At 36.6% G+C, this 23,888-nt stretch overlaps 3 protein-coding genes across 3 annotated transcripts; 2 read left to right on the forward strand and 1 right to left on the reverse strand.

Annotated features, from left to right (window-relative positions):
- LOC116192864 lies at positions 1-1,987 on the reverse strand. Its single transcript, XM_031521549.1, has 3 exons — positions 1,797-1,987; positions 1,058-1,206; positions 1-386 (listed from the first exon to the last, which is right to left on the reverse strand). The coding sequence occupies exons 1-3, from the start codon at positions 1,921-1,923 to the stop codon at positions 309-311; spliced, it is 354 nt and encodes a 117-aa protein (XP_031377409.1). The 5' UTR covers positions 1,924-1,987; the 3' UTR covers positions 1-308.
- A 10,091-nt stretch (positions 1,988-12,078) lies between these two features.
- On the forward strand, positions 12,079-13,712 carry LOC116192353 (probable pectinesterase 55). The gene is made up of 5 exons (XM_031520890.1): positions 12,079-12,375; positions 12,465-12,624; positions 12,712-12,924; positions 13,057-13,301; positions 13,404-13,712. The coding sequence occupies exons 1-5, from the start codon at positions 12,167-12,169 to the stop codon at positions 13,561-13,563; spliced, it is 987 nt and encodes a 328-aa protein (XP_031376750.1). The 5' UTR covers positions 12,079-12,166; the 3' UTR covers positions 13,564-13,712.
- Positions 13,713-13,993: 281 nt separating this feature from the next.
- Positions 13,994-15,226, forward strand: LOC116207644 (probable pectinesterase 55). The gene is made up of 4 exons (XM_031540685.1): positions 13,994-14,031; positions 14,186-14,285; positions 14,823-14,921; positions 15,047-15,226. The coding sequence occupies exons 1-4, from the start codon at positions 13,994-13,996 to the stop codon at positions 15,224-15,226; spliced, it is 417 nt and encodes a 138-aa protein (XP_031396545.1).
- The last annotated feature ends 8,662 nt before the right edge of the window (positions 15,227-23,888 follow it).

Raw genomic sequence — 23,888 nt, forward strand, 5'->3', positions numbered from 1 at the left:
TTTCCCATCTGATTTGTATCTCTCTTATTTTGCTTGCCATGGGTTTGTCTTGCTTCCCATATTAATGTTCCCTTGTCCATCAAGACGCACTAACAGGTCAATGTGTTATGAACTAACTACAACAAATGATTCGTCCAAAATATCCACGAAAGCCTTATCTCATAGACTAAACCCAAAATTTTGGGCTCCTGAACAGAATAAAATGTTTCACCAAAAAACAAAACCAGAAGAAAAAGAGTATGAGAATCGCGTATCACAGAACTCTGCAATTCGATGTTCTCTGAATGAGCGGCAGCTGGTAGAGATCTTTATGCTTTCAATGGTTCAGCACGAGGTCTCCACAGTCCCACTCTATATTTGTGGGAGTATTTCAGTATCAGCTTCCTCTGCCAAACAAAAAAGGCCATCAGCATAGAACCGTATATGAGGACTAAAATTTGAAGTCCCAGAGGGTAAATACCACTGCAATCATTTCCCCTGTAAAGGACAGCTGTGAAGGGACATTCCTATAAAAAGAGAACATCACCGGGTTGCAGTCAAGGCAATCAATCTAAACTACTTGGTGTCTTCTTTGGGGTGCCAACCTATCTCGAGCGCATGCCCGTGAATGCAGGAGCCACAATGCACATATAAGGGCCGAGGATTTCAATACTGCTGAGGAAAACATAGGGTGACAGTATGCCGATTCACTATTTCAGCAGGACACAAATCTTATGCCTCGCCAAAACATATTCAATGACACAAACGACTATCAACTATAAAAAGGAACGACTAGGAGAAGATATTCTCAACTTTTAAAACTTGATTCTCCCATAAATAGCTAACCTCAACCATGCGGTTTCTGTCAAGCCTTGAATCTTGAGGTAGCATTCTACTAAACTTCTTAAAACCTAGGTAATTCCATACTTATATTTTACATACTTAGCAGTAGTCCCATCTGAATCTTCTGGACAATATACAACATGGAGCATTTATATTGAATTGACTTTATAACAGCCAAATCAAGCAAGCGGTTATATATATAAAAAGAGAATATGATAGAACAGCGGATGCTTACATGTTTGCAGGGGATGCCTAGTTTCTTGAGCTTGAGAGTACGTGTGACAAGTAACTTATTGAAGTCACCAATTTCAGTTTCAAGCTTGGCAACATGGGCTTCAACCCCTCCACCTATGCCCTGCAAGAACTCTGGTATCCCAACCTTCACTGCCGAAACAAAACCAAATCAGGGTTACCCTTAGACCCATTTTTGGCATAAAAAATCTGCTCAACATTTTACAATCCAATGCACCTGATGAGAGCTGATCATAGCAACTATGTAAAAGAAAGCAGATATAACCAACCAAACTGTACAAGTACACGTGGTATGCGAAAGTTTGAACTTTCGAATTATGATTCCGAGCATTCTACTTTTGCTCGCATCATTGCGAATTCCAGTTACAGATGACGATGATTACGGAACCATTTTTTTGATCCTAAGACAGCTATTGGGCGGAAAGCTCCCAGGTTTACTCATATTCCAACATTCCCCTGCATTCATATTGCGCTCTGCCCCCACAACTTTCCACTTCTAACTTCCACAGCGATCGAATAAAGGAGCAGCCTTCAGACAAAATAGCCTCAAGTAAGCAGTGGTAAAATGCAGAACTCTCCACTCAGTAGTCAATCGAATCAAACTCACTTCCTTGAACCCCAAAATCTCCCCTCTTGTTCGGGCTGCTGAATCGGATCAATCGAGCAGAAAGTGATGCTCGGTGATAGAAAAGAGAATGAAAGAACCGCGAAACGATCTTCACCTGCGTATGGAGCTGGCTTTGAGAAGAATCTTGAGAAGGCGGGAACAATCGAAGCTGAGTGTGGGTTCAGGAATGGATTTGCTGCAGAAAGCACTCTTCTGTTGAAGAGAATTTGCCTCCACGCCATTGTTGTCTCTCTTCACCGTCTTCACTTCGATAATTTGGGGTTTATGCCAAGACGAAGAAAGAGTTGCAGGGGGTTTTTGCTTTTCTGGTGGTGTGATGGGCCTGTGAGAAGAGTTGGGCCGAAATAACATACGAAAGCCCATTTTCAGGCCCATTTAATTTGCTCTAGCCCAATTGCGTTCCACAGGCAACCTGGCAATTTTGCAACACGACGGTCTTAGTAGTCCTATGTGCTCTTGATTACGAGACAGCACTTTATGAAACAGCCACACTCGATTGAATGAGAGGGCTTCCAATGGCGCGCAAGTACTCGTGATTTTGGATATCAATTTATCATAATTTACGCATAATCGTAGTTTTCCTCAATTATAAGATTCACTGTAGTTGATCTGAGAGATCAGATCTTTTCTTTTCTTTTCTTTTCTTTTTATAGGTATTTGAGTCTTCCCTCACAATACCGAATAATTTTATAACTTGCGTTGTTTATTTTAATCTGATAGTGTATGCTTCCGTTGAAAAATCCCGGCTTTGATAGTTTTTATATCGGATGCGGGCCACGGGTGACATTCGAAAATGAACTCTATAGGAGATTTTTTGGCAAAAACTTCCGTGTAAGAAGGATGATGATAGAGATAGACTCGTCATTTATATTAAACCTAATTTTGGATATTAATCCTCGTCTTTTAATTTATTTTATTTTATATACTAAGGACTACGTGTGTACGTCAGAGTTTGTTTTTCTTTTTCTTTTTGTGCCAAGTCAAAATAATATCTTCCTGGAGGGAAGAGGGAACATTTGAGTTGGAGGAGAGCACCTGCTGCGGTAGTAACTTGGAGGGCGTTTTTACTCAAACTAAACTTCTTTTTGAAACTATTTCCCACAAGAAATTTCTCCAAAAGCTATTTCCCAAAATAGATTTATACTTTTCTTTTGATTATTCTTCTAGTCCTACAACTTTCAATTTATTTCACCTAAATCCCTTTAAAAAAATTTGTTTTATTATTACGACTCTTCCTCAAATAATTTTTTTGGTAATTATTTCTCAAATAAATTATTTTTAATAGATTTCTCCTATCAATTTAAATTTAAATTTTATATAAGAAACTGCTAAAGATTTCCTTTGAAACTCTTAAAAGTTATGTTAAGCGGAGTATGTGAACTAGAAAATCTATTTGATTAATAGGAATATTTGAGAAATTCTAGTTATAAATTGTTTAAAATACTATAAAGAATTTTACGTAGAGAATACAATATTTTAAAAATAATTTAAAATTATGGAAATAAAACAATAGGGAATAATTTTAGTTACAACATGCATGCCTTAAAACAAATTTATTGTAAATATGGTGTATTTTTCACTATGTATAACGATTAAATGAAGATTATACATCTTAATTATGATAATTTTATACATTGTTATATGTAATATGTGGTGCAAGGAAGGATAGATATATAAGGTGCAGTTGCAAGGAACGTAAAGATACGAAAAGCTAAGATAGATAACTGATACGAGGTGTTGAACCGTTTATGTGTTTGTCACGGGGAGAGTTTACAATGAATGGCCTTCTCTTCCTTTTATAGACCCGAGCCTAGGATGGTCCATTGTGGTAAGATTCAGCCCTATTACATAAAAAAGAAAGGAAGCAACTAATCTACATAACTACTCGCTAAAACTAGGAAATATATATCTTGCTAGCTAGAAAGAGGAAATTGCCTAACATGAACAAATACTCTATACTTCAAGCGATCCCTAAAGATATGATATCTAACTAAGGAAATGTTCCTCGGTCGTCCAAATTAAGACACCAGTTGTGTCTTCTTGCTCCGCACGCACATATCAACTCGCATAGGAAAGAAATCATCACAATTTCTTTATATGAGCTCCCTTCCCTTGTATGTCCGACTATTTTCCATGTTAGGTGTGATTCACTAAGGAAATGATCCTTAGCAGCCATGTAGAAACGCCAACTTTCTCGTATGTTTGTCCAGATTCATGCATTAATCTTGTTTTGGAAAGAACCGGGATCCTTTCCTTGTAAAAACTGTTCAGTTAAAACTCTCAACTAATCTGAACAGATCAGCCAAGCTAGAAGTTGACACAACTTTCCTCTCGAATAACCAACCCGCCAACAGCTATCCGAATCGAGTAATGTTGCGAATCATCGAGTCGAGTCATCAAGTTCTCGATCATGGGCTGCCTCTTACATGGACCCCCTCGTGCATCCAATGTATCATGCCACGAGCCTCAAATTAAGCCCAAATTCGAGCAATTAAGCTTAATCTTAAGTCGCATAACTCATATACCCCGTAATTACCGTTAGGAGCGAAAAATAGGTGTAAACACATCCGTAAACCTTATATATTGATTTACACAATTTATTTTAAAATAAATTTATTTGTAAATAATTCATTCATGATAATAACTAAATTAAACTTTTTGTAAATGAATTCAAAAGAAACGAATCAATAAGTTATAGGGCTAAAAAGATAATAAAGAAACTGACATAAATTTTAAAATAATTTTTGAATAAGTCTATTATGGAATTATTTTCCAAATGAAGTCTAGTACCGACAAAAACTCACTTGTAGGTACCATCATAAATTGGCCAGCTCATCAGAATTTGTCTTTTTTTTTTTTTACTTTCTTTCCCTTTCAATTCCAATAATTCTATCGCCAATTAAATCTAAATATTTATTTTTCACCTATAAATCTAAATTTATATGTTTTTTGCTTTTTTTTTTATAAGCATGAGATGGCCGTGGCCGAGGGACATCAATTTTACCATGAAAAAAACCAAATATATCGCCTTATTAATCGATGATCCACGCGATGGACTAATCGTATTATAGAATTCTTGCATAAATTGGTCGATGTTATTTGTTAATTTTTTAAATTTCCCGTGTAAACATCTTTTTTTTATTTTTGGTTTAACAAAAAAGAAAATTATCGGAGGAACTTTTCACATTCAAAGCCAAAAATAAGATCACAAGAAACCAAAAAAAAAAAATCAACAAAAATACGAAATAAGAAATTCCTAAATCCATACGACAAGAACTATAACGCGCAACGGCTGACGTGTCCTCACCCTATAGGATCTTCGGACAACAAAACCAGAACTAACCAAAATCTTCTAAATCACCCCAAAAATATATATATCTGACGACAAAAAAGATTGAAAGGGGAAAATACACGCGCCACGTGAGGGGCGTTTCGCGCGTGCTAACTGCCCTGCCAGTCCGTCCGACCTCTACCTTTCACTGTAGCGCCGCCGACACCATTGGAATCTCCGCCCGCCGTTGAAAGCGCCTTCCGACTTACTCGGGATCTATCACAGGAGCAGTACCGTACCTTCGACTTCCGAGGTTCAGATAGTGCAGCCGCAGAAGAGGAAGAAGAAGCAGAGCATGGAGACTAGGGCGACGGACTCGAACGCGGTGACGAGGCTCCACATGACGTCATCGATGAAGTTGAGCTCGAGGTCTGGCCACCGGAGGAGGGTGCTCCGCGCGAGTCCCCACCGCGGCGAGCCGAGGTAGGAGTTTATGACCTCCGGCCACCGGAAGATCGACGTCCGGAGCGGAAATGAGAAGTCCAGCCACCGGAGAGAAGGCGTTGACCACCGTCCTGACATTCTCGGCCGACAGAGAGAGACGCGTTTGGTGGTCTTTCTTCGGATTCGAATTCGATCGTCTCTTTAAACCCCAAAAAGCTTTCGCCTCTCTCTCTCTCTCTCTCTCTCTCTCTCTCTCTCCAAAGAATTCTACAAGTTGTGAGGGATTTTTGATTGTTTGCAAAGCGTCTTTATAATGAGCGATCGTGGTGGGGTATGTGTGTGTGTGTGTATATATCTAATATAAAATCTGATGTATTAATAAACAAAAAAATTGATTAATAATTGTTCTTTTCCCTCTTTTTTTCTTTGTTTTGGTGTAATAGGTTGATAGTGCTGCTGCATGAGACAAAAAATTTGAATTTTGAATTTTGGGATGCTGAGGACAACTTTCTGAATTTCGGTGGATTTGAATTTTGCGTCCTTCCGAATTTCAGTATTTCCAGAAAAATCATGGGGTGTCTCTACGTCTTTATTCAATGTTAACTCAAATTATTATTTTCCTTTTTCGCAACAGAATGTTTTAAGAGAATTTTGAACCTCTATATTACGGGAAAAGCTCATTGTGGAACATTGCAATTAATTTATTAGGTCTCTGCTTGTTTGAACTTTAGAATTTTGAAAAAGCAAAAGGTATGATTTTCAAGTTCTATTAATCCGGCAGGTCCGGCAGAATTGTGTGCACAACTTCCTCCAATGGATTAAGACTAACTACTGAACAAATGCATGAGTTTGCAATAGGAGTGTGCACGGATACTGGATATACTCAGAACGGTTCGAAAACTACCAATTAGGGTAGGGTCCGAGTAGCTCGTATTGAAAATATGGTAAAGTTTGGGTATTAAAATAAGGAACCGGTGAAAACAAGTTCTGGTTACGGTTACTGCATATAGGGTACCCATAACAGAAATCGGTACCCAGACCATATAATAATTTTCTCTAGTTATATGCAGATATATTTCTTCCTTTTACTTTACTATCTTCCCCTCTCAATTTCTGTCTATGTCTCTCTCTCTCTCTGTGGAAACTTCGCATTCCTTATCGTCGGCAACTTTGGTTCCACAGCCTCAGTGTGTCCTCAGTGAGGTCTGATCGTATTACAAATGTTTAGTTTTGTTGATAGATTAATGAGACATATTACTCTTTTTTGTAGATATTTAGTTTTGTTAATGGATAAATTTATGTCGACATTCTGTTTTGCATGATTATTGATTATGGATGAAACATTTTAGGTTTTACTTAGCCAGATAAAAAAAATTACAGGTTCCAACAGGGTATCCGAAACATGTGGTATAATACAAGTTTCGGGTAGATTCCGGTTCCAAGACTTAACATGGTAGGGTTCGGTTCCAAAATCTTGGAACATGCTTCTTATAGGATAGAGTTCGAGTATCGTGGAAAAAAAAAAAAGAATATCCGGACCTGAACACTCATAGTTTGCAACATATGTTGAGCAATTGCTTCCTCCCTCTATTGCAATGTCATTTACTTGCTATATAATGCATAAATTTGCAAACATATGATGTGCAATTGCTTCCTTCCCTTGTGGCAATATCATTTTCTTGAATTCATTTGGCACAATATATATGGAACGTGAAAGATCAACTTGCCCAAGCACAAATCCATGTTCCATGAGGTTTTTTGGGTCCGCATTGTAGCGGCCCTATCCTTGTTCAAGTTCAAGGCGTTACAAGCCACTCTACATCAATGTGGCGGTGAATCGCTGCAATTTATAAATTTGCTTACATAAGTTTATCCAAAATTGACGAGAGGCCCTACAAGAACAAACCAACTTATAGGAGGAGGTCAATATAATGGTAAATAAGTTTATTCATCTGCTCGCAGGTTTTTGAGTTTTGAAACTTTAGGGTAAAAATGTTTCAAGTATCGATATATAATTAGTCATAAAATTCGTACATTACACGAAAAAGAACGTTATGTTATTTAGGCTTACTTTTTAACTGTTGAAAATCATAAAGCACCACAAATTGTTCTAATGCATACATGGCAACAATTTTTGTTTTGAATTCTGGCATGATATATACAAAAACTTAATTAACTTGAAAGTTTGACAAAATTCCAGTTACGAACATCCTGAGGCTATTAGGTGTATATAAGACAAAAGAAAACAAGATTTTGAAAAATTAACCTCCACTTTAGACGTATTTTTTTAGAACCCTCTAACTCACATTTAGTGGCAATATATTTTTTGAAGTCGAAATGGTCGCAGGTTTTATGTGATACTTCATATTCATAAAGAATTCTACATAATATTATATAAATATCCTAAAAATTTCAAATCAAATCTCCACCAAGTCAAGTGAGATATTTTTTTCCAATCAAAATCTATTAAAATATAAAATAAAGTATATTAATCGGGATCAAATTGAACTTCCGGATATAATGATTCACATAAAAAAAGTATGTTAGTTTAAAAATCGATCAAAAACTTTTAAAATACAAATATCAAGAATGTAAGTTCAAAAAATAAATTATTGGTTCCACGATTTGCCATTTATAATTCAACAAAAATTATTTAAAAACTCAAAAAACATTAAAAAAAATTAAAGGATTCAAAAATCCGAGAAAATTCTATTGAATAACTATATGTTCTGAGACTATCAGGTCGGACCCACCATGTCTCCACTTTCATATATAGATATAGATTCTTGAGGACTTACATGGAAATAAAACACTATGACTGCATGTTTCGAACAAACGTGGGTTGATTCAAGTAATCGATGATTTGTTCTCATTGAGTAAGGTCTCAAGTTTGAGTCTTATGGATATAGAAAATTCATGCTGTGAGAGTTTTATCACTTAATGGGCTAACTCAGCTCGAACTAAATTAGTCAGGGCCATTGGACTTTTCGATAAATAGCGCAGGCCGAAAAGAAATGAAATGGAATTACCATAGAAAAACTATTCATATGGTGCTTTTATTCAATTCTAATTCTATCCTATTCCATTCTATATATAAAATGACATGAAATTTTATTCTTGGGAAAAAGACAAAAACCTCACTTGTGGTTTTGGGTCGGGACAAATCGCACCATGTTCTTTTATTTAGGACAATTAGCTCCCATGTGGTTGCTCCATTAGACATAGGGGTTACGGCGTTAATTTGTTTTCCATTTTCAGTCCTCAATCTTTAGCATTTTAATCATTTTGGTTCTAAATCTTTTTCTTTTATCATTCATACCTCAACTTTCCATTTTATTTCATTTTAGTCGTATAAAAAAAATCGAAAGAGAAGGAGGAGTCGAGGCCGCCAATCTGCGACCCCGACCCCTCCATCGAGGTTGCCGGTATCCACAGAAGACGCCGACTACCTCAGTGGAGGGGTCGGGGTCGCCGATTGGCGGCCCCAACCCTGAATCTACCAAGGACTCGAAGTCGGAGGTCCCCGGTATATTAGTGGTAGGGGTCGCCAATCGGCGACCTCGACCCCTCCACCGAGGTCATCAGTACCCACGGAGGATGCCGGCGACCTCGGTGGAGGGATCGGGGTCGTCAATTGGCGGCCTAACCTTGAATCGACCGGGGACCTCCGACTCGGAGTCCTTGGTCGATTCGGAATTGAGGCGACCAATCGGTGACCTCGACCCCTCCTTCCCTTTTGATTTTCTTTATAGAACTAAAATGAAACAAAATGAAAAGTTGAGGATATCAATGATAAAAGAAAAATATTTAGAACCAAAATGATTAAAAGGTTAAAGATTGAGGACTAAAATTGAAAAAAAAAATAACGATGTAACATCTATGTCTAACGGAGCAAACCACAAATGGGCTAATTGTCTCAAATAAAAAAATATGGAGCGATTTGTCTCGACCCCAAATCATAAGGGGAATTTTTGTCTTTCTCCCTTTATTCTTTTCTAGTTTCATGACCTGACATGAAATTGGATGCCACGCCTAACATAAAAGGTATATGTATGCTACAAATTAGCTTTCAATACCATCCATGATTAGGACAATGATTTAAAAGAGAAGTATTGCATGTATAAGACGTCCATGTATATATATCAAGCACTTGAACTTCCGCAGGAACGCCTAAGTTTCCAGTTTCAAGAAACCTAGAGAAAACATTCTACTTCCTAGAAGAACATCTTATGCAATTTCCAATGCTAGATTTGTCATGCGATACAAAAATATATCCACAATTCTTTTTTTTTTATTATTATAGAAAAGATTGCATGGACCTAATGATAGGAAATGAAATGAGAAATAAAGGGACAAGAGAAGTCTCATTGACGAAAATCAAACCTGCAACTTTTTTGAAGTGTCATTGAATTACACGTAGATCCCCTTTCCCAATATCAAAAAAATTTAATGGATGACAAATTTGGTTTTTGAACTCTATACCGATATTTCCTAATTAGTATTTTCTTCACGATACTACCGTGAATTAGTTTACTATCCTGTGCGTTGCACGGATTCACTTGTATAAATTTTAAAAGTAATATTTTTCAATTTATAATTTAAAATTCAAATAAATTTTGGGTAATTTTTGTAAAAAATTTATAAATAGTTCAAATGATTAAATAATTTTTGCAGCTAATTATCCTATTTAACATATTTGTTTTGTTCAAATATCATATTGGAAGTTTCTTTTTCACCTTTTCTTTTAAAGCAAAGTTTGTAACATCCCTACTTGCAAATGTTAATTTTTTTTAATATGATGACCATAAGTTTAGAGTGACTTTTTAAAATTTTGCCATAATTTTTTTTAAAAAAAGAGTGTCTTACTGAAAAAAAAAAAAGATTTTATTAAACCCCATCGATCCCCCACCCAATGGACCAAATCCATCGGCTCCCAAACATGTTAACTCTTATGGATTGGCTCGCAACCGGCTTGCTGCTCGAGATACGATTAGTATCATTTATTATAACCAAGGTTGTTAGAATCGTGATTCTATCTAGAATCGGTCGAGAGTCGTAGAATCGTGAATCGCGATTCGAATCGTGAATCATAAGGTTCTACCTATAATTAAAAAAACATATATATATATATATATGTAACATACTTTAAAAACATCAAAATAGATCATTTCGTTCAACTATGGGAGAGTTATAGTTACTACATAAGCACAAACCAAACTGACACTAGCAAAATACAATAAAAATTATCATGAACAAGGCTTGTGTTGTGTCGAATACTGGAAGCTCAGCAATTAACAACCATTTTCAGTAAAAGTTTAGCAATTAACAACCAATTTTCAGTCACAGATCCGGGACGTGGAGACAAGTAAAACACGAACAAAAGTATTTTCAGTCAACTATGGGTCAAATTCAACAGCAATCAGCAATTCAGCATTCTCATCGACACCAAGCGAAACTTGTTTCTCACAACAATCAGCAATCAGCAATCAACAATCAACTATGGGCCGAATTCGCAATCAACTAGAAATCGACTCTCGGCCGATTTCTGATTAGCAATCGGCCGAATTCAATCAATCAGCAATCAGCCAGACTTCCAGTATTCGACACAAAACAATCAGCAATCAGTGGGAAAGAGACGAATCTTTGCCATTGGAAATGAAATTAAGCAAATACTCTTAGGGTTCTCTCAGCCAAACTTCAAAATGTTCGACGGAAGGGGAGAGCGTACTTGCAATCAGACGATTCCACAATCAGTAATCGTAACTCTGCCAACCGGAGGAGGTGGATGGAAGCTCTGAAAGTGGACAAGCTAACTTGTTGGAAGAAGCAAGTGGTGGACAGTCAATCGAAGCTCGTAGAATCAGCAAGTGGAAGGAGGGAGAAATCGGACTGGAAAGAAGGAGAGGGTTTCGGGTCTGGGCTTCTGAGTCTGGGCTTCGGCCCGCTTCCCGGCCCAAGCTTGGGCCGAATTGGGCCTAAACATAGAATTGTAGAATCGGCCCGATTCTGCGATTCTACGAGTCAGCAAACGATTCTAGCGTGATTCCACAATCCCGACTCACCCTGTAGAATCTGAATCGATGACCCCCCATTGAATCGTAGAATCGTACGATTCTATGATTCGAATCACGATTTTAACAACCATGATTATAACTATTCTCTTAATGTAACCATTCCGAATAACAATTTCAGTGCAAGTATCACATATCTGAATAAAGAATTTGTTTCCTAAAACAAAAGAAGTTCTTTCTCCAAGAAGTAGCTTAGGAACTTAATAGCACTAGATTGCGACTGAATTGTTATAATGCATTTATGCGTCAGCTTTTGTGCTAAGATTGAACAACCTATGCGCTATTCACCACAGGGCTGGCATTTCAGCCTTGATTTAAGGATGAAGAACCCGAACCGGCATGATCTCCCCACCCCAAGTTAGGATTAATATCTTTGTAGGATTGTGTAACTTCCTTTTACCAGCTGTTTCATGAAGACTCCAGCTAATGTAACTGATTTCCCTTCCCACCGTCAGCAGACAGCAGTGGTCAATAGGACCATTGCGCTCCATGCCCAGAAGCAGGATCTCTCCTCATGTGTCGATGCCTCGATAGTCAATGTCGATGATCCCAAACTTTCAGACTGGTAAATTTGTCTATAAAGGACCTATTGAGCTTGGCAGGGAGACAGATTTTCATACTAATCGTCTTAGACCCAATAGTCCTTTGATGAACTAAAACCAGTACTTTTAACTTAAAATGCACGCACTGCTTCAAATTTTCCTCTTTAGCACCATACTGTCAAATGCAGGCTCCAACCCAGACATATACCGTCCTGAGATTGCAGAGACAATCACAGTTGACCAGTCAGGTCAGGGGGAGTTCACCACGGTCCAGAGCGCTATCGACTCTATCCCATCGGGCCGTACTGCTTGGACAATTGTCAAAATAAACGCAGGCAGATACAAGTAAGTGCAAATGCTGCACAGTCGATTACTCAATGTGCCTCAGAGAAAATATAGCTTTCAACTTATTAACAATTTCCTCTCGATTTCAGCGAGAAGGTCACAATTCCCAGGGACAAACAATTCATTTTCCTTCAGGGAGAGAGCGCAAGGAACACGGTAATTCAGTGGAGCGATGCAGGCGAACCATTTCAAAGTACTACATTGACGGTCCTAGCTGAGAATTTCAAGGCGAGAAATATTGCTTTCAAGGTAGATCATCAACCTGCACTTACTGAAATAAAATGCAATCAATATTCTCTTGAACCCGCAGATATTTTCCCTCAATCCCCCTAACAGAATGCGTACAACGAAGTTCTACGGCGCGACGGGAAGCCGATCGAAAGGGCGCCAGCAGCTCATATACATGCTGACAAGGCTTCTTTCTATCAATGTGCCTTCGTCAGTCTGCAGGATACATTGAGTGACAGCATAGGCCGCCACTACTTTGAGTCGTGCTACATAAAAGGCGCAATTGATTTTATTTGGGGCCGGGGCCAATCCATCTATCAGGTCGTAAAACAGTATCATTAACTCGGAGTAGTTATGGTTTGTGCTATTAGATTAGATTGACTAACCAGCGCAGCTTCCTTAAATCAATCAACGGCTATAGTACAACTCACTACGTGCGAAATTTGACCACAGAACTGCAAGATAAATGCAATTGCAGCAGTTCTGGGAGGTACGCCAGGCTACATTACAGCTCAGGGAAGAGAGAGCTTGGAGAGCAGTGATGGCTACATTTTCAATGGAGGTTCTGTGGTGGGGACGGGTTCGACTTACCTCGGTAGAGCTTACAGGGAGTACTCTAGGGTCGTGTTCAATGGGACGGATTTCTTGAACATTATCGTGCCTGAGGGATGGTCTGCCTGGGACTATACTGGACACGAGTAAGATTCCAGTTGAATATCGATTTTCTGATTATTCGCACCAATCTTTGGATATGCATTCTGAAGTCATCTCGGGATATGCATTAATCGTACTTCCTGCAGGGAGCACATCACCTACGCAGAAAGAAAGTGCACTGGACCGGGGTCGGACATGTCACGGCGGGTAAAATGGGAGAAGACTCTGTCGGATGGAGATTATCATTTACTGACAGACATCAATAAGTTCATCAACCAAGATGGTTGGCTGCATGAGCAACCTTGATGAACCGTAACTTTGTTTGGTGGATCATCTCTAGTTTGCAATAAGAACTAGAGAGAGTAACTAAAAGTCGAGTCATTTGTAACCCAAAAAAAAAAAGTTCAACGCTCTAGTTGAATATATGGAAGGAAATTGAATCGTTATCGAGCATACAAAGCATATATGCTCCGGCTTTTATGCCAAGTTTGTATGACCTATGCGCTTTTAACCACTGGACTTGGATTTCAACCTTGATTTGAGCAAAGAACCCGAACCTGCACGATCTCCCAAGTTAGGATTAACATTTTTGTAGGATTGTGTAACTTCCTTTATCAGCTGTTTCATGAAAATTCCAGGTAAATGTAACTGATTTACCTTCCCACCGTCAGCAGTGGTCAATAAGACCAATGCCATCCATGCCCAAATTCAGGATCTCTCCTCATGCGTCGTTACCATGGTAGTAAATGTTGATGATCCCGAACTTCCATCCGGGTAAAATTGCCTATAAAGTAGTAGGACCTAATAGAGGTTGACAGGGGAGACGGGTTTTCCGTATTGATTGTCTTAGATTTGATATTTCTTTGATGAACTAAAACCGTTGCTTCTAACTTAGAGTGCACGTTCTTCTTCTGATTTTCCTCTTTAGCATCATAATGTCAAGTGCAGGCTCCAGCCCGGACATATATCGTCCTAAGATTGCAGAGACAATCACAGTTGACCAGTCAGGCCATGGGGAGTTCACCACGGTCCAGAAAGCTATCGGCTCTATCCAATCGGGCTGCACTACTTGGACTATTGTCAAAATCAAGGCGGGCATTTAAAAGTAAGTGCAAGTGTCGCATAGTCGATTACTCGATGATCTCCAGAGTCCAGAGAATACAGCTTTTGATTTTATAACAATATCATTTTGATTCCAGTAAAAAGGTAACAATTAATTCCCAGGGACAAACAATTTATTGTCCTTTGGGGAGAGAACCTGAGGAAAACGGTAATTCAATGGGGTAATGCAGGCGAACCGCTTCAAAGTACTACATTTACGGTCCTAGCCAACAATTTCAAGGCCAGAAATATTATTCAGGGTAGGTCATCGATCTGCACTTAAATAAAACGATATCAATATCCTCTTGATTCTGCAAATTCTTTTCTTTCAATCACCCTAACAGAACACATACAACCTAGTTCTACGGCATGACCTTGACTGGAAACCGATCCAAAGGGCGCCAGCAGCTCATATATATGCCGACAAGGCTTCTTTCTATCAATGTGCCTTTGTCATTCTGCAGGATACATTGAGTTACAGCATAGGCCGCCACTATTTCGAATCATGCAGAATACAAGGTTTAATCGATTTTATCTGGGGCTCGGGCCACTCCATCTATCAGGTCATAAAACAGTACATCATAGTAATAGTTGGTGGTGCATTTAGATAAGATTGACTAACTGGAATATTTCCCTTAACCAAACAACGCATGTATTGCAGCTCATGACGTGCCAATATTGATCGCAGAATAGCAAGATAAATGCTATTGCAGCAGTTCTGGGAAATGGACCAGGAGAGTATATTACAGCTCAGGAAAGAGACAGCGGAGAGAACAGCAGCGGGCACGTCTTCAGTGGACGTTCCATGGTGCATTCGACTTACCTTGGGAGGGCTGACAGGAACTACTTAAGGGTCATGTTCTGTTGAGATATATTGTTCCAAACGGAAAAATTGAGAAAGAAATCACAAGCTTATATGAGGGTTGAGTCCAACAACCTATTAACTTAAACTTTTATGTTGCAAATGGACTTAAGCCTGTGTAAGCTCAAGCGACATTTTACATGTTATCTGACCGGGTTGTTAAAGGTGGGTGTTTAAGGGCAACCAATCAGCTTAAGTCCGTATAGGTCCAAGTGACATTTTATATGTTCAATAAGACGCATTTGTTGAACATTATCGTGCCCGAGGGATGGTCTGCCTGGAACTAATGCTGCACTAGAGTAGGATTACTGCTGTTGCATCAATTTTCCAATTATTCAGTACCAATATTTTGGTACACAGTCTGAAGGCATCCTTGGATGTGCTTCAATCAATCATATTTCCTGCAGGGATACGATCACTCATGCAGAAAGAAGGTGCACTGGACCGGGGTTGAACATGTCAGGTCGGGTGAAATGGGAGAAGACTCTGTCTGATATGTTCATAAACCAACCCCACAATTCTTGGAATCCGTGATTGAATTTCCAATCACCACGTAAGTACGAAACCCCCAAATAAGTGTACAAAAAAAATTGGGTCTTGTACAACAAATGTTAGGGATTTGCACTGGGAGATGACTGAATTTTTCCAACTAAGATGGTTGGCTACATAAGCAACCTTTGCCTTAAGAATAAGAAAGATTAGCTAAAAATTTAGTCACTTTTTTTTTTTTATGTGAATTCTGATATCCGGAAGCCATAGATTTTCTACATTAAATTAATTCATTCTTTTTTTTTCGGTGTCAACCCTGATATTCGGAAACCGTAGATTTTTTGCATTTACAATGATTCGAATTAAAGCCTTACTTAGACGGAACAAAAGTCAAACCGATTAAACCAACCAACGCTAAAGCTTAATGTGGAAGTGTTGTTGCTGAAATAAAAGTACTAAAGTATAATTGGTGAAAAATAAGTACTAGTTTTAGAATAAGCAAAAGTGTTTAGAAGGTAAAGATTTGAAAGTTGAAACGGGTGAAATTAAAATTAATATTTAAAATAAAGAATAAGAAAAAGTAATTTTTATAAGCATCTATCAACATGTTAAAGAAAATCACGTTTCCAACCATAGAAATTAGTCAAACCATGATTTTAAAAGATGACTTTGTTTGGAAGTGTTGTTGTTGATGGAGAGGTATTGAAACAAAATTGCTGAAAAAATAAGTGGTGATTTCATAATAAATTAAAATATTTGGAAGAAACTAATTTAAAACTGTTCAAAGTAAGAAAGGTAATTATTAATACTTGAAACATAATAAGCAAAAGTAGATTTCATAAATATCTATTAATCTGCTTGAGAAAATCATATTTACAATGTAATTTCGGCCCAAACTGTAGTTTCAAAAACTCTTACCAAACACTAAATCTGCTTAATTTTTTTTTTAAAAAAGTAATTATGAAACTTCCCACCGCACTCTCAAATAAAATCTCACAAACGAAGCCTAAGTCATTCTTTTTAATATGACCTATGCGAGTTGAATAAATATATGGAAGGAACTGACCGATTGGACTCATTGGGCCCAAGTATTTCGTTTGTCTCCTGGCCCAGTACTTGAAAGCTATTCTAAAATGGGCCCAACTGTTTTGTTAGGACGTTTTGTCGGTTCAACTATTAGTTCAAGCAGATCATATATATGGGGCTGATGCAATCATTTTTTTCCTAATATAAGAAAACAATCATCCTTCCTGGTTTTGGAAGACACTGAGGGATTAACAAGCGGTCCGTTGTTCTCTACACTTGTTTTTTTACGTTATGATGTCGTCCAACAATCCAAAATCCAAAAAGAAAGAAGACAATATTACATGTTATAAGTTGAATCTGTCCGAAGATAATGAGTTCCCATAACGTGCGGATTACAGATTAGGTTCCAACACTCAGTACTTTCATGTCGTTCTAGTGCGGCCATGGTGACTCCAACTCCAAGCCGATGCGTACGACAGAGGAGCATTATCTGTAAATTAAAGAAGAGACAGAGTGAGAAAAAGAGAGGATATATACATATATATTATATAAAGGCGTGAAAACGAAGTGGGAGCCATTCATGGCATGCACGGACGACGGAGGTCTGATCAGGTCGATCGAGGAGCATCTACGTAATGTCACGATATATATATATATATATATACATACTTATAATTAATGATATATTATATATGTATAGTGGAGTCTATATGCATGCTATCTTATTATAGTATGATAGCGACAGGGCGAGCCAACGGCCCGTATCCATCATGCCAGTTCTTTTAATTTCTTTTGTTGATGTATTCCCTACTCCTCCCTAGAGAACGTTGACAGCATAGGTTGCATTTGATTTTGATTCGACTCAATTTTATTTTATACAATGGTGGTAAGTATTCACAAATATATTAATATGTAAATATATATATATATATATATGTAAAAATAGATATGAAATTTATTATTAAAAAATTGATTATAAAAATAGTTAGTAAAAAATATATATGAGAAATTATTATTAAATGAAATGAAAAGATAAAATAGTAATGATTATATTATTAAATTTTAAAAATATATAATTAAGTTGGATGGGGTTTGATTATTATTTAAAAAACAAACAGAGCGAGCATCATATACATATAACATATATATATATATATATGTGTGTGTGTGTATACGTACCCATATATAGTCTCTCTTAGCTAACCCAAGCCCCAATTAGCTACAAGCTCCTTATACATACACACATTATCATACTTGTGACTATAGAAGGGAAAGGATTCAAGCAGTTGGATCTAGGGCAGTATTTTGTGGTGAAATCTTGCGCACGGATATCGACTCAACGTTTCCTGACTATTCTACTTTTTTTCGCTCGGAATGGAGTAGGATTTCATCGCAGATTTATGAATTAGTATCAAATTCCCCCTTCCTAGTTAAATACCGGTGTTTGTGATAAAATGAAGCTAGTAGGTTGACGGCGGATTCTACGATTTCGAGATGGCAAATGACTCAAATTCTTTCAATCATGACTTTTTTAGAATAACTCGCTTGATTTCCTATTAAAGCCTCTACCAGTATTCGTGTATAAAGTGATTATTAACATTATAACTAAAATATGCAGCGTTTCCCGACGACAACCTCTCTACCTAATTTATGTAGTATGTTATCGGTTGAAGTTGCCACAGTGAGAGCACTTCAGTATATGCATCGATTCATCCATTGATCCAATTCATTCGTACATTTCTTGGGAATGAATGATTGGCAATCCATTAATTCTTCCATCAATGGTTTCTCCTTTGATGTTCTCACTCAGCCATATTGATTAAAAAGCTCTGTTACACTAAAAAAGAAGTGAGGTGGGTGACTCACTTACGTAAAATGAAAACACGTTCAAATTTCATGTAAATTACATTGAAAAAAAAAATCATAACCGCCGATGTAGATTGGTTCAAGCGTTTCTAAACTTGTTCCGCTTAATCAAAATTTCGGATTCGAGTCCTTGTGCATGCAGAAAATTCACGTTGTGAGAATTTTATCCTTTAATGGGCTGACCCGGCTCGACAGGATTAATCGGAGTCCAATTAAACTTCCGAATACGCACACAAAAAAAATCATAACCAATAAAATCGACCAAATCTTTACAAGGAAATCGTAAGATCTTATAATTAAGATGATGATGAATTATTTGGTAAGAGATTTATATGGGTTTTGGGATTTATGTAGTAAGAGATGTCCGAGGGCATATTAGGCACTAAAAGATTGAAAAAATCGCATAATGAGATCTTAGTTTAAATTGGTAATTTTTGTTGTGTTAGGCATAGAATAGAAAAACCCCAATTAAAAGGCTCTATTACACTGAAAAAGAAGTGTTGTAGGCGACACACTCATCTGAAAAATCAAAACACTTTGAGATTGATTTTCATCCATAATGAAACTCCTCAAACCTATTTATCCTTCTTTCCTTTGCTAACAAATCTATTATTTATTATAATATATAATTATTGACTCCTACGATGAAAGCTCTCTATTCATTTAACGAGAGACTTTCATGAGTTTTTTTCAGCTCATAATTGAAAGTCCATTTACATCTTTATATTAGCGCATTATGCGATTACTAAGATGAATTCCTTACTCAATTAATAGACATATATGGAAAATGAAATGGAACGTCTTTTTTTAAGCTTAATAGTGTTCATGAATTTAATTTTAAATATTAATTAAAATATTATAAAATACAAATGCCTAGTAATGTGATGGACACAGAATTAATCCTTTTTACTCCAAAAACTCAACCAGATTATTAAAAGAAAATACATGTGTTGGGCCCCACCAAAGTAAAAGAGAGTAACAGTCCAAACTGTCATATCATATCAAGTACTTAATTATTAGAAGAAACAGGGAAATTATAATATATTAATTAATTTGTCTAGTGGAGCACATCAACGTTTGAAAAAAATTACGCTCGAAAAGACGGATGTCCTTCAAATCAATCTTACATTGTTTTTTTCCCCTCAATTGAAGAGTTTTAATTTCAAGTTACAATGCCAAATGTTATCTCATCTCCCAATTGAAATTCTATATATGTCTCCCGTGACTCTATGCACTTACCGTCAATTCGGAAATTAATACGGACAGTCGCGTGTTTGTCGCGTGCAATCTACGCCTTTCCACCACCCAAGTCAAGCCAAGCCAAGCCAAACCAGCTTTCTTTTCATTCACTTCTTCCTATCATTAATCACTGTCAACTCAAACCTCACTCTCTTCTCCCCTCGAGAAATTGCACGATTTCTCACTTCCCACCAGCCATTTTTGGAGTTTTTTTCATACTAAACTTCTTTTTGAATTAGGCTTTCTCAAATACTATTTCTCAAAATACATTTACATCAATCTTTTTAGTCCCCTATAACTTATTAATTCGTTTCTTTTAAATTCATTTATAAAAAGTTTAATTTAGTTATTATCATGAACGAATTATTTATAAATTTGCTTTAAACATATCTTAAAATAAAATTTGCATAGGTTTATGGATGAAACTACAAAACACATGTTATGATTTTATTAGAATTTTGTCAAATTAAAGATAAGAAATTAGGTAGTCAGAATGTCTTTATATATAACAAAAAGAATTACCGGAATATATTATCCCTCGTCTTTTAAAGATACAACAAATAGATTTATATGACTTGTTTGGTTTACAAATGTGATTTTAAAATCACAACTTTAACCTAATTTTATCCACAACAAAATAAAATAACTCATACAAAGTCAAAGGATGAACCCCATTTATACCATTTTTTTTCAAAATTAAAATATAATTTTAAAATTCTACTTTGAAACCAAACGCAGCAATAATATTGGACTATCTCCCTCGTCTTTTATGATACAACAAATGTTATGTGTGTGTGTGTGTGTGTGTACCATATGAATGGACATTGGTTCCCATGGCACCTTACACATAATGCCTGCATTGCACTTTGGTTAATGTTCTCTGCTGGACAAGTTGTAGCATATTCTGAGATTGCGGAGGGAATACCTATCTCTTTTTCTTTTCTTTTTTTTTCCCGGTAAGTGAGGGAAGACCTATCTTACGTTCAGGAAGCTTTCGGGATGATACGTGGTAGCTAGCTTAATAAAATGTAAGTTTTCAAGAGACAAACAAGTTATGAAATAACTGTATATGTTATTTCTGAAATGCCCTTTGTGGACGGATAAAAAATGAATGTCGCAAAATTTTCATTCACCCGACTTACTCCATAGGAGGTACTCAAATCTCTTTTAAACTCGTTCTCTACTTTATTCTAGCAGCTGTTTTTAGTTGTTAAGCGTTTGTTGTATAATTAAGAACAGCATAGAATATGTGGCACGACTTGAGAGATAAGCTCACTGATTGATTCAAGGTCTCTTTCTTTTTACAAGTTTTCTTTCGAAAGGTTATTGAAAGAGACAAAATATTGTTTTAGTCTTGTAACTTGCATCACTTTTTCTATTTTAGTCTCTTTTTTTTTTCTTCATTTACCTTTTACTACTTTTCTATTGTCATCATTCCGTTACTTATGCCATTAATATTGTTGATACGGAATCTGACTGGATGCCCATGTCAAACATCCGGACACATGGACTCAACATTTCTATCTTTTCTTAAATTTAAAGCGAAAATCATGAAAATAAAATTAATTAAAATGAAAGAAAGAAAAAGGAAAAATAAATAAATAAGCCAACCGAAGCCATTGCCCCATCTGCCCATCTTCTTTAGCAGCTCGCCAAAAAAAAAATCGACAGCAGACCTCCGTAGGGGAGCATAAAGATGACGCCACAAATAAGGTTTCGAATTGTTGTCTTGGCCACAACAATCCCAATGCGACTTCAACCTTCAACGAACACTACATTCCCCTTTCCACCTATCTCATCTATCTTCACAGAGGGTTAATTAATTTCTTGAAACTTGTTTGATCAATCGGGTAATCTTCACGAGTTTGATGAAATTAGGGTTTGGGGTTGCTTAATTGCCTGAAATCTATTCATTGTGAGCTTCAATTTCACGAGTTTGATGAATTAAGGTTTGGGTTGTTTACTTACTTGAAAGTCATTTGATTGCGAGCTTCAATTCGGAAGGATTCGATGAAGGACTAAAAGAAAAGTCAATCTGGAATCAAATGAGAAGCCCATTTGTTCCAGCCACAAAAAGCAATGTCACGATCATGGTGTTCGCTTCATCCAACCTCATGATAAGAGGACGGCCATCCTGCTAGAGTTATTTTCAACTTGGCTTACATTTTTTTTTCTTTTCCTGATTTTTTTTATTCGACGAGGATGAGCCATTCATGTGTCAAAATGTTTGATGTAGGCATCCAATCGGGTTCCATTTCAGCATAAGTAATAGAATAAAAAAGTAGTGAAATGTAAAGGACGAAAATAGAAAAAATAATAAAAATAGAACTAAAATAGAAAAGTGATGTAAGGTAAATGATCAAATCAATACTTTTTCCTTATTGAAAATGTTTTGGTCTCAAGACATATAAATCATATCGACAAATGTAAAATATGCAACTAAACTTTGAGATCTATCCTGTTAGTTGTCACCACCTTAAAACTAAAAATATGAGGGAGTGTATAATCAAATTCATAACCCCAACCATTGGTTTTGATCTTTATGTCCAAGGTTTCAAAGGCTGGACTTCTTTTGTCAATAAGCACTTCTCAATGCCTTTCATGGATTCATCCTAATCAACTTCTCATGATAGGAGATATTATAATAGGGTGGGAAAAATCAGACGTTGTCGGAGATTGCCATGATCCTTGAGAGAGAGAGAGATCAGAAGAGGAGAAAGAGCACCATCCCATCCCATTTCCCAAAACCAATATAGAATTTTCCAATGTACAAAAAAAGTCTCACATTTCCCCAAATCCCCTTGAGAAAGGGGACATTTCTAGATCCACAACAAAGCTCCACCTTGAAAATTGGGACCAAGAAAAGCAATATATAATTCTAAAATTTTATAAATAAAAATGGTATAAACAAAAATGTTTATTTATACCATTTGTGAAAGACAATAATATATCTGATTATTAATTTGGGACTATGGGGTGAACAATGATCTATTGAGAGAAAGAGGAGATGAGCCCCATTCATCAATCCCAACATCATGTTGAGAAAGAAAGCATGGACCCAAACATCCCATAGTAATAATAAAATAAAAATCAATAAAAATATTTATAAGAGTCTTGAAAAGAAAGATATAGAGAAAAAGCAATCTACTTTGAGAGCTTTCTATGAATCAACACTGTTAAAGCCCATTGCCCAAAACACCTTCCCCATCACCTCCCACAGCCCAATGCCTCCCCCCCTCGAGTCATAATTTATAAATAGAAAAAAAAAAGTATCTTGTTATTACCATGGAGAAATAGGAGGTATAATAGTTTTGGGGAGACTCCTCATACATGTCTGCCCACAGAGTTACCTGAAGTCATGAAATTATAGGGTATTTATCTCCATTCATTCACGTGTCTCTCTCTCTCTGTCTTTTTTTTTTCGGTCGATACTTGTTCTCTCATTTCTGTGGTTTCACACAATCATTTCATTAAATGTTAGAAGACACTATCTCCGGCATGCTAAGAGTGCGTTTGGATTTAGAGTTTAGTTGAGTTGAGTTTTGGTTTTAATTGATTTATAATAATTGTATTGTTGAATTATGAGAAAAATTGTGAAAAAGTAATAAATAATTGAGAGAAATTAATAATTAAGTAATGATTGTGTTGTTGAATTGTGAAAAAGTAATGAATAGTTGAGAGAATTTAATATTAAAAATTGAATTGAATAGTTAAAAAAATTAAAAAAATGAAAACAGTAATGATTGTGATGTTGAATTGAAGATAAATGGAATTGAATTGAGTTGAATTAAAATTTCTTTAAAAAACAAACATACCCAAACACACCCTAAGTTGGTTGAATTTAAACTGATTTTATTTAATTAAAGAATTTAAGAAGAGAGAAACGAAAGGTGACTCTCTCTTTTTTCCCTTCTTTTTTGCTTTTTTGGTTTTTTTTTCTCCTTAACACCTACAAGCTGCTGTTTTTGATGTTGGTTGCCACAGTGATTGGGACTTGAAAGCTCCCATCTTTTCATGTCCATTTGTTTGTTTGACATCGATAGTTGAT

Source organism: Punica granatum, chromosome 1 (genome assembly GCF_007655135.1).
Source record: "Punica granatum isolate Tunisia-2019 chromosome 1, ASM765513v2, whole genome shotgun sequence".
NCBI classification, from domain to species: Eukaryota; Viridiplantae; Streptophyta; class Magnoliopsida; order Myrtales; family Lythraceae; genus Punica; species Punica granatum.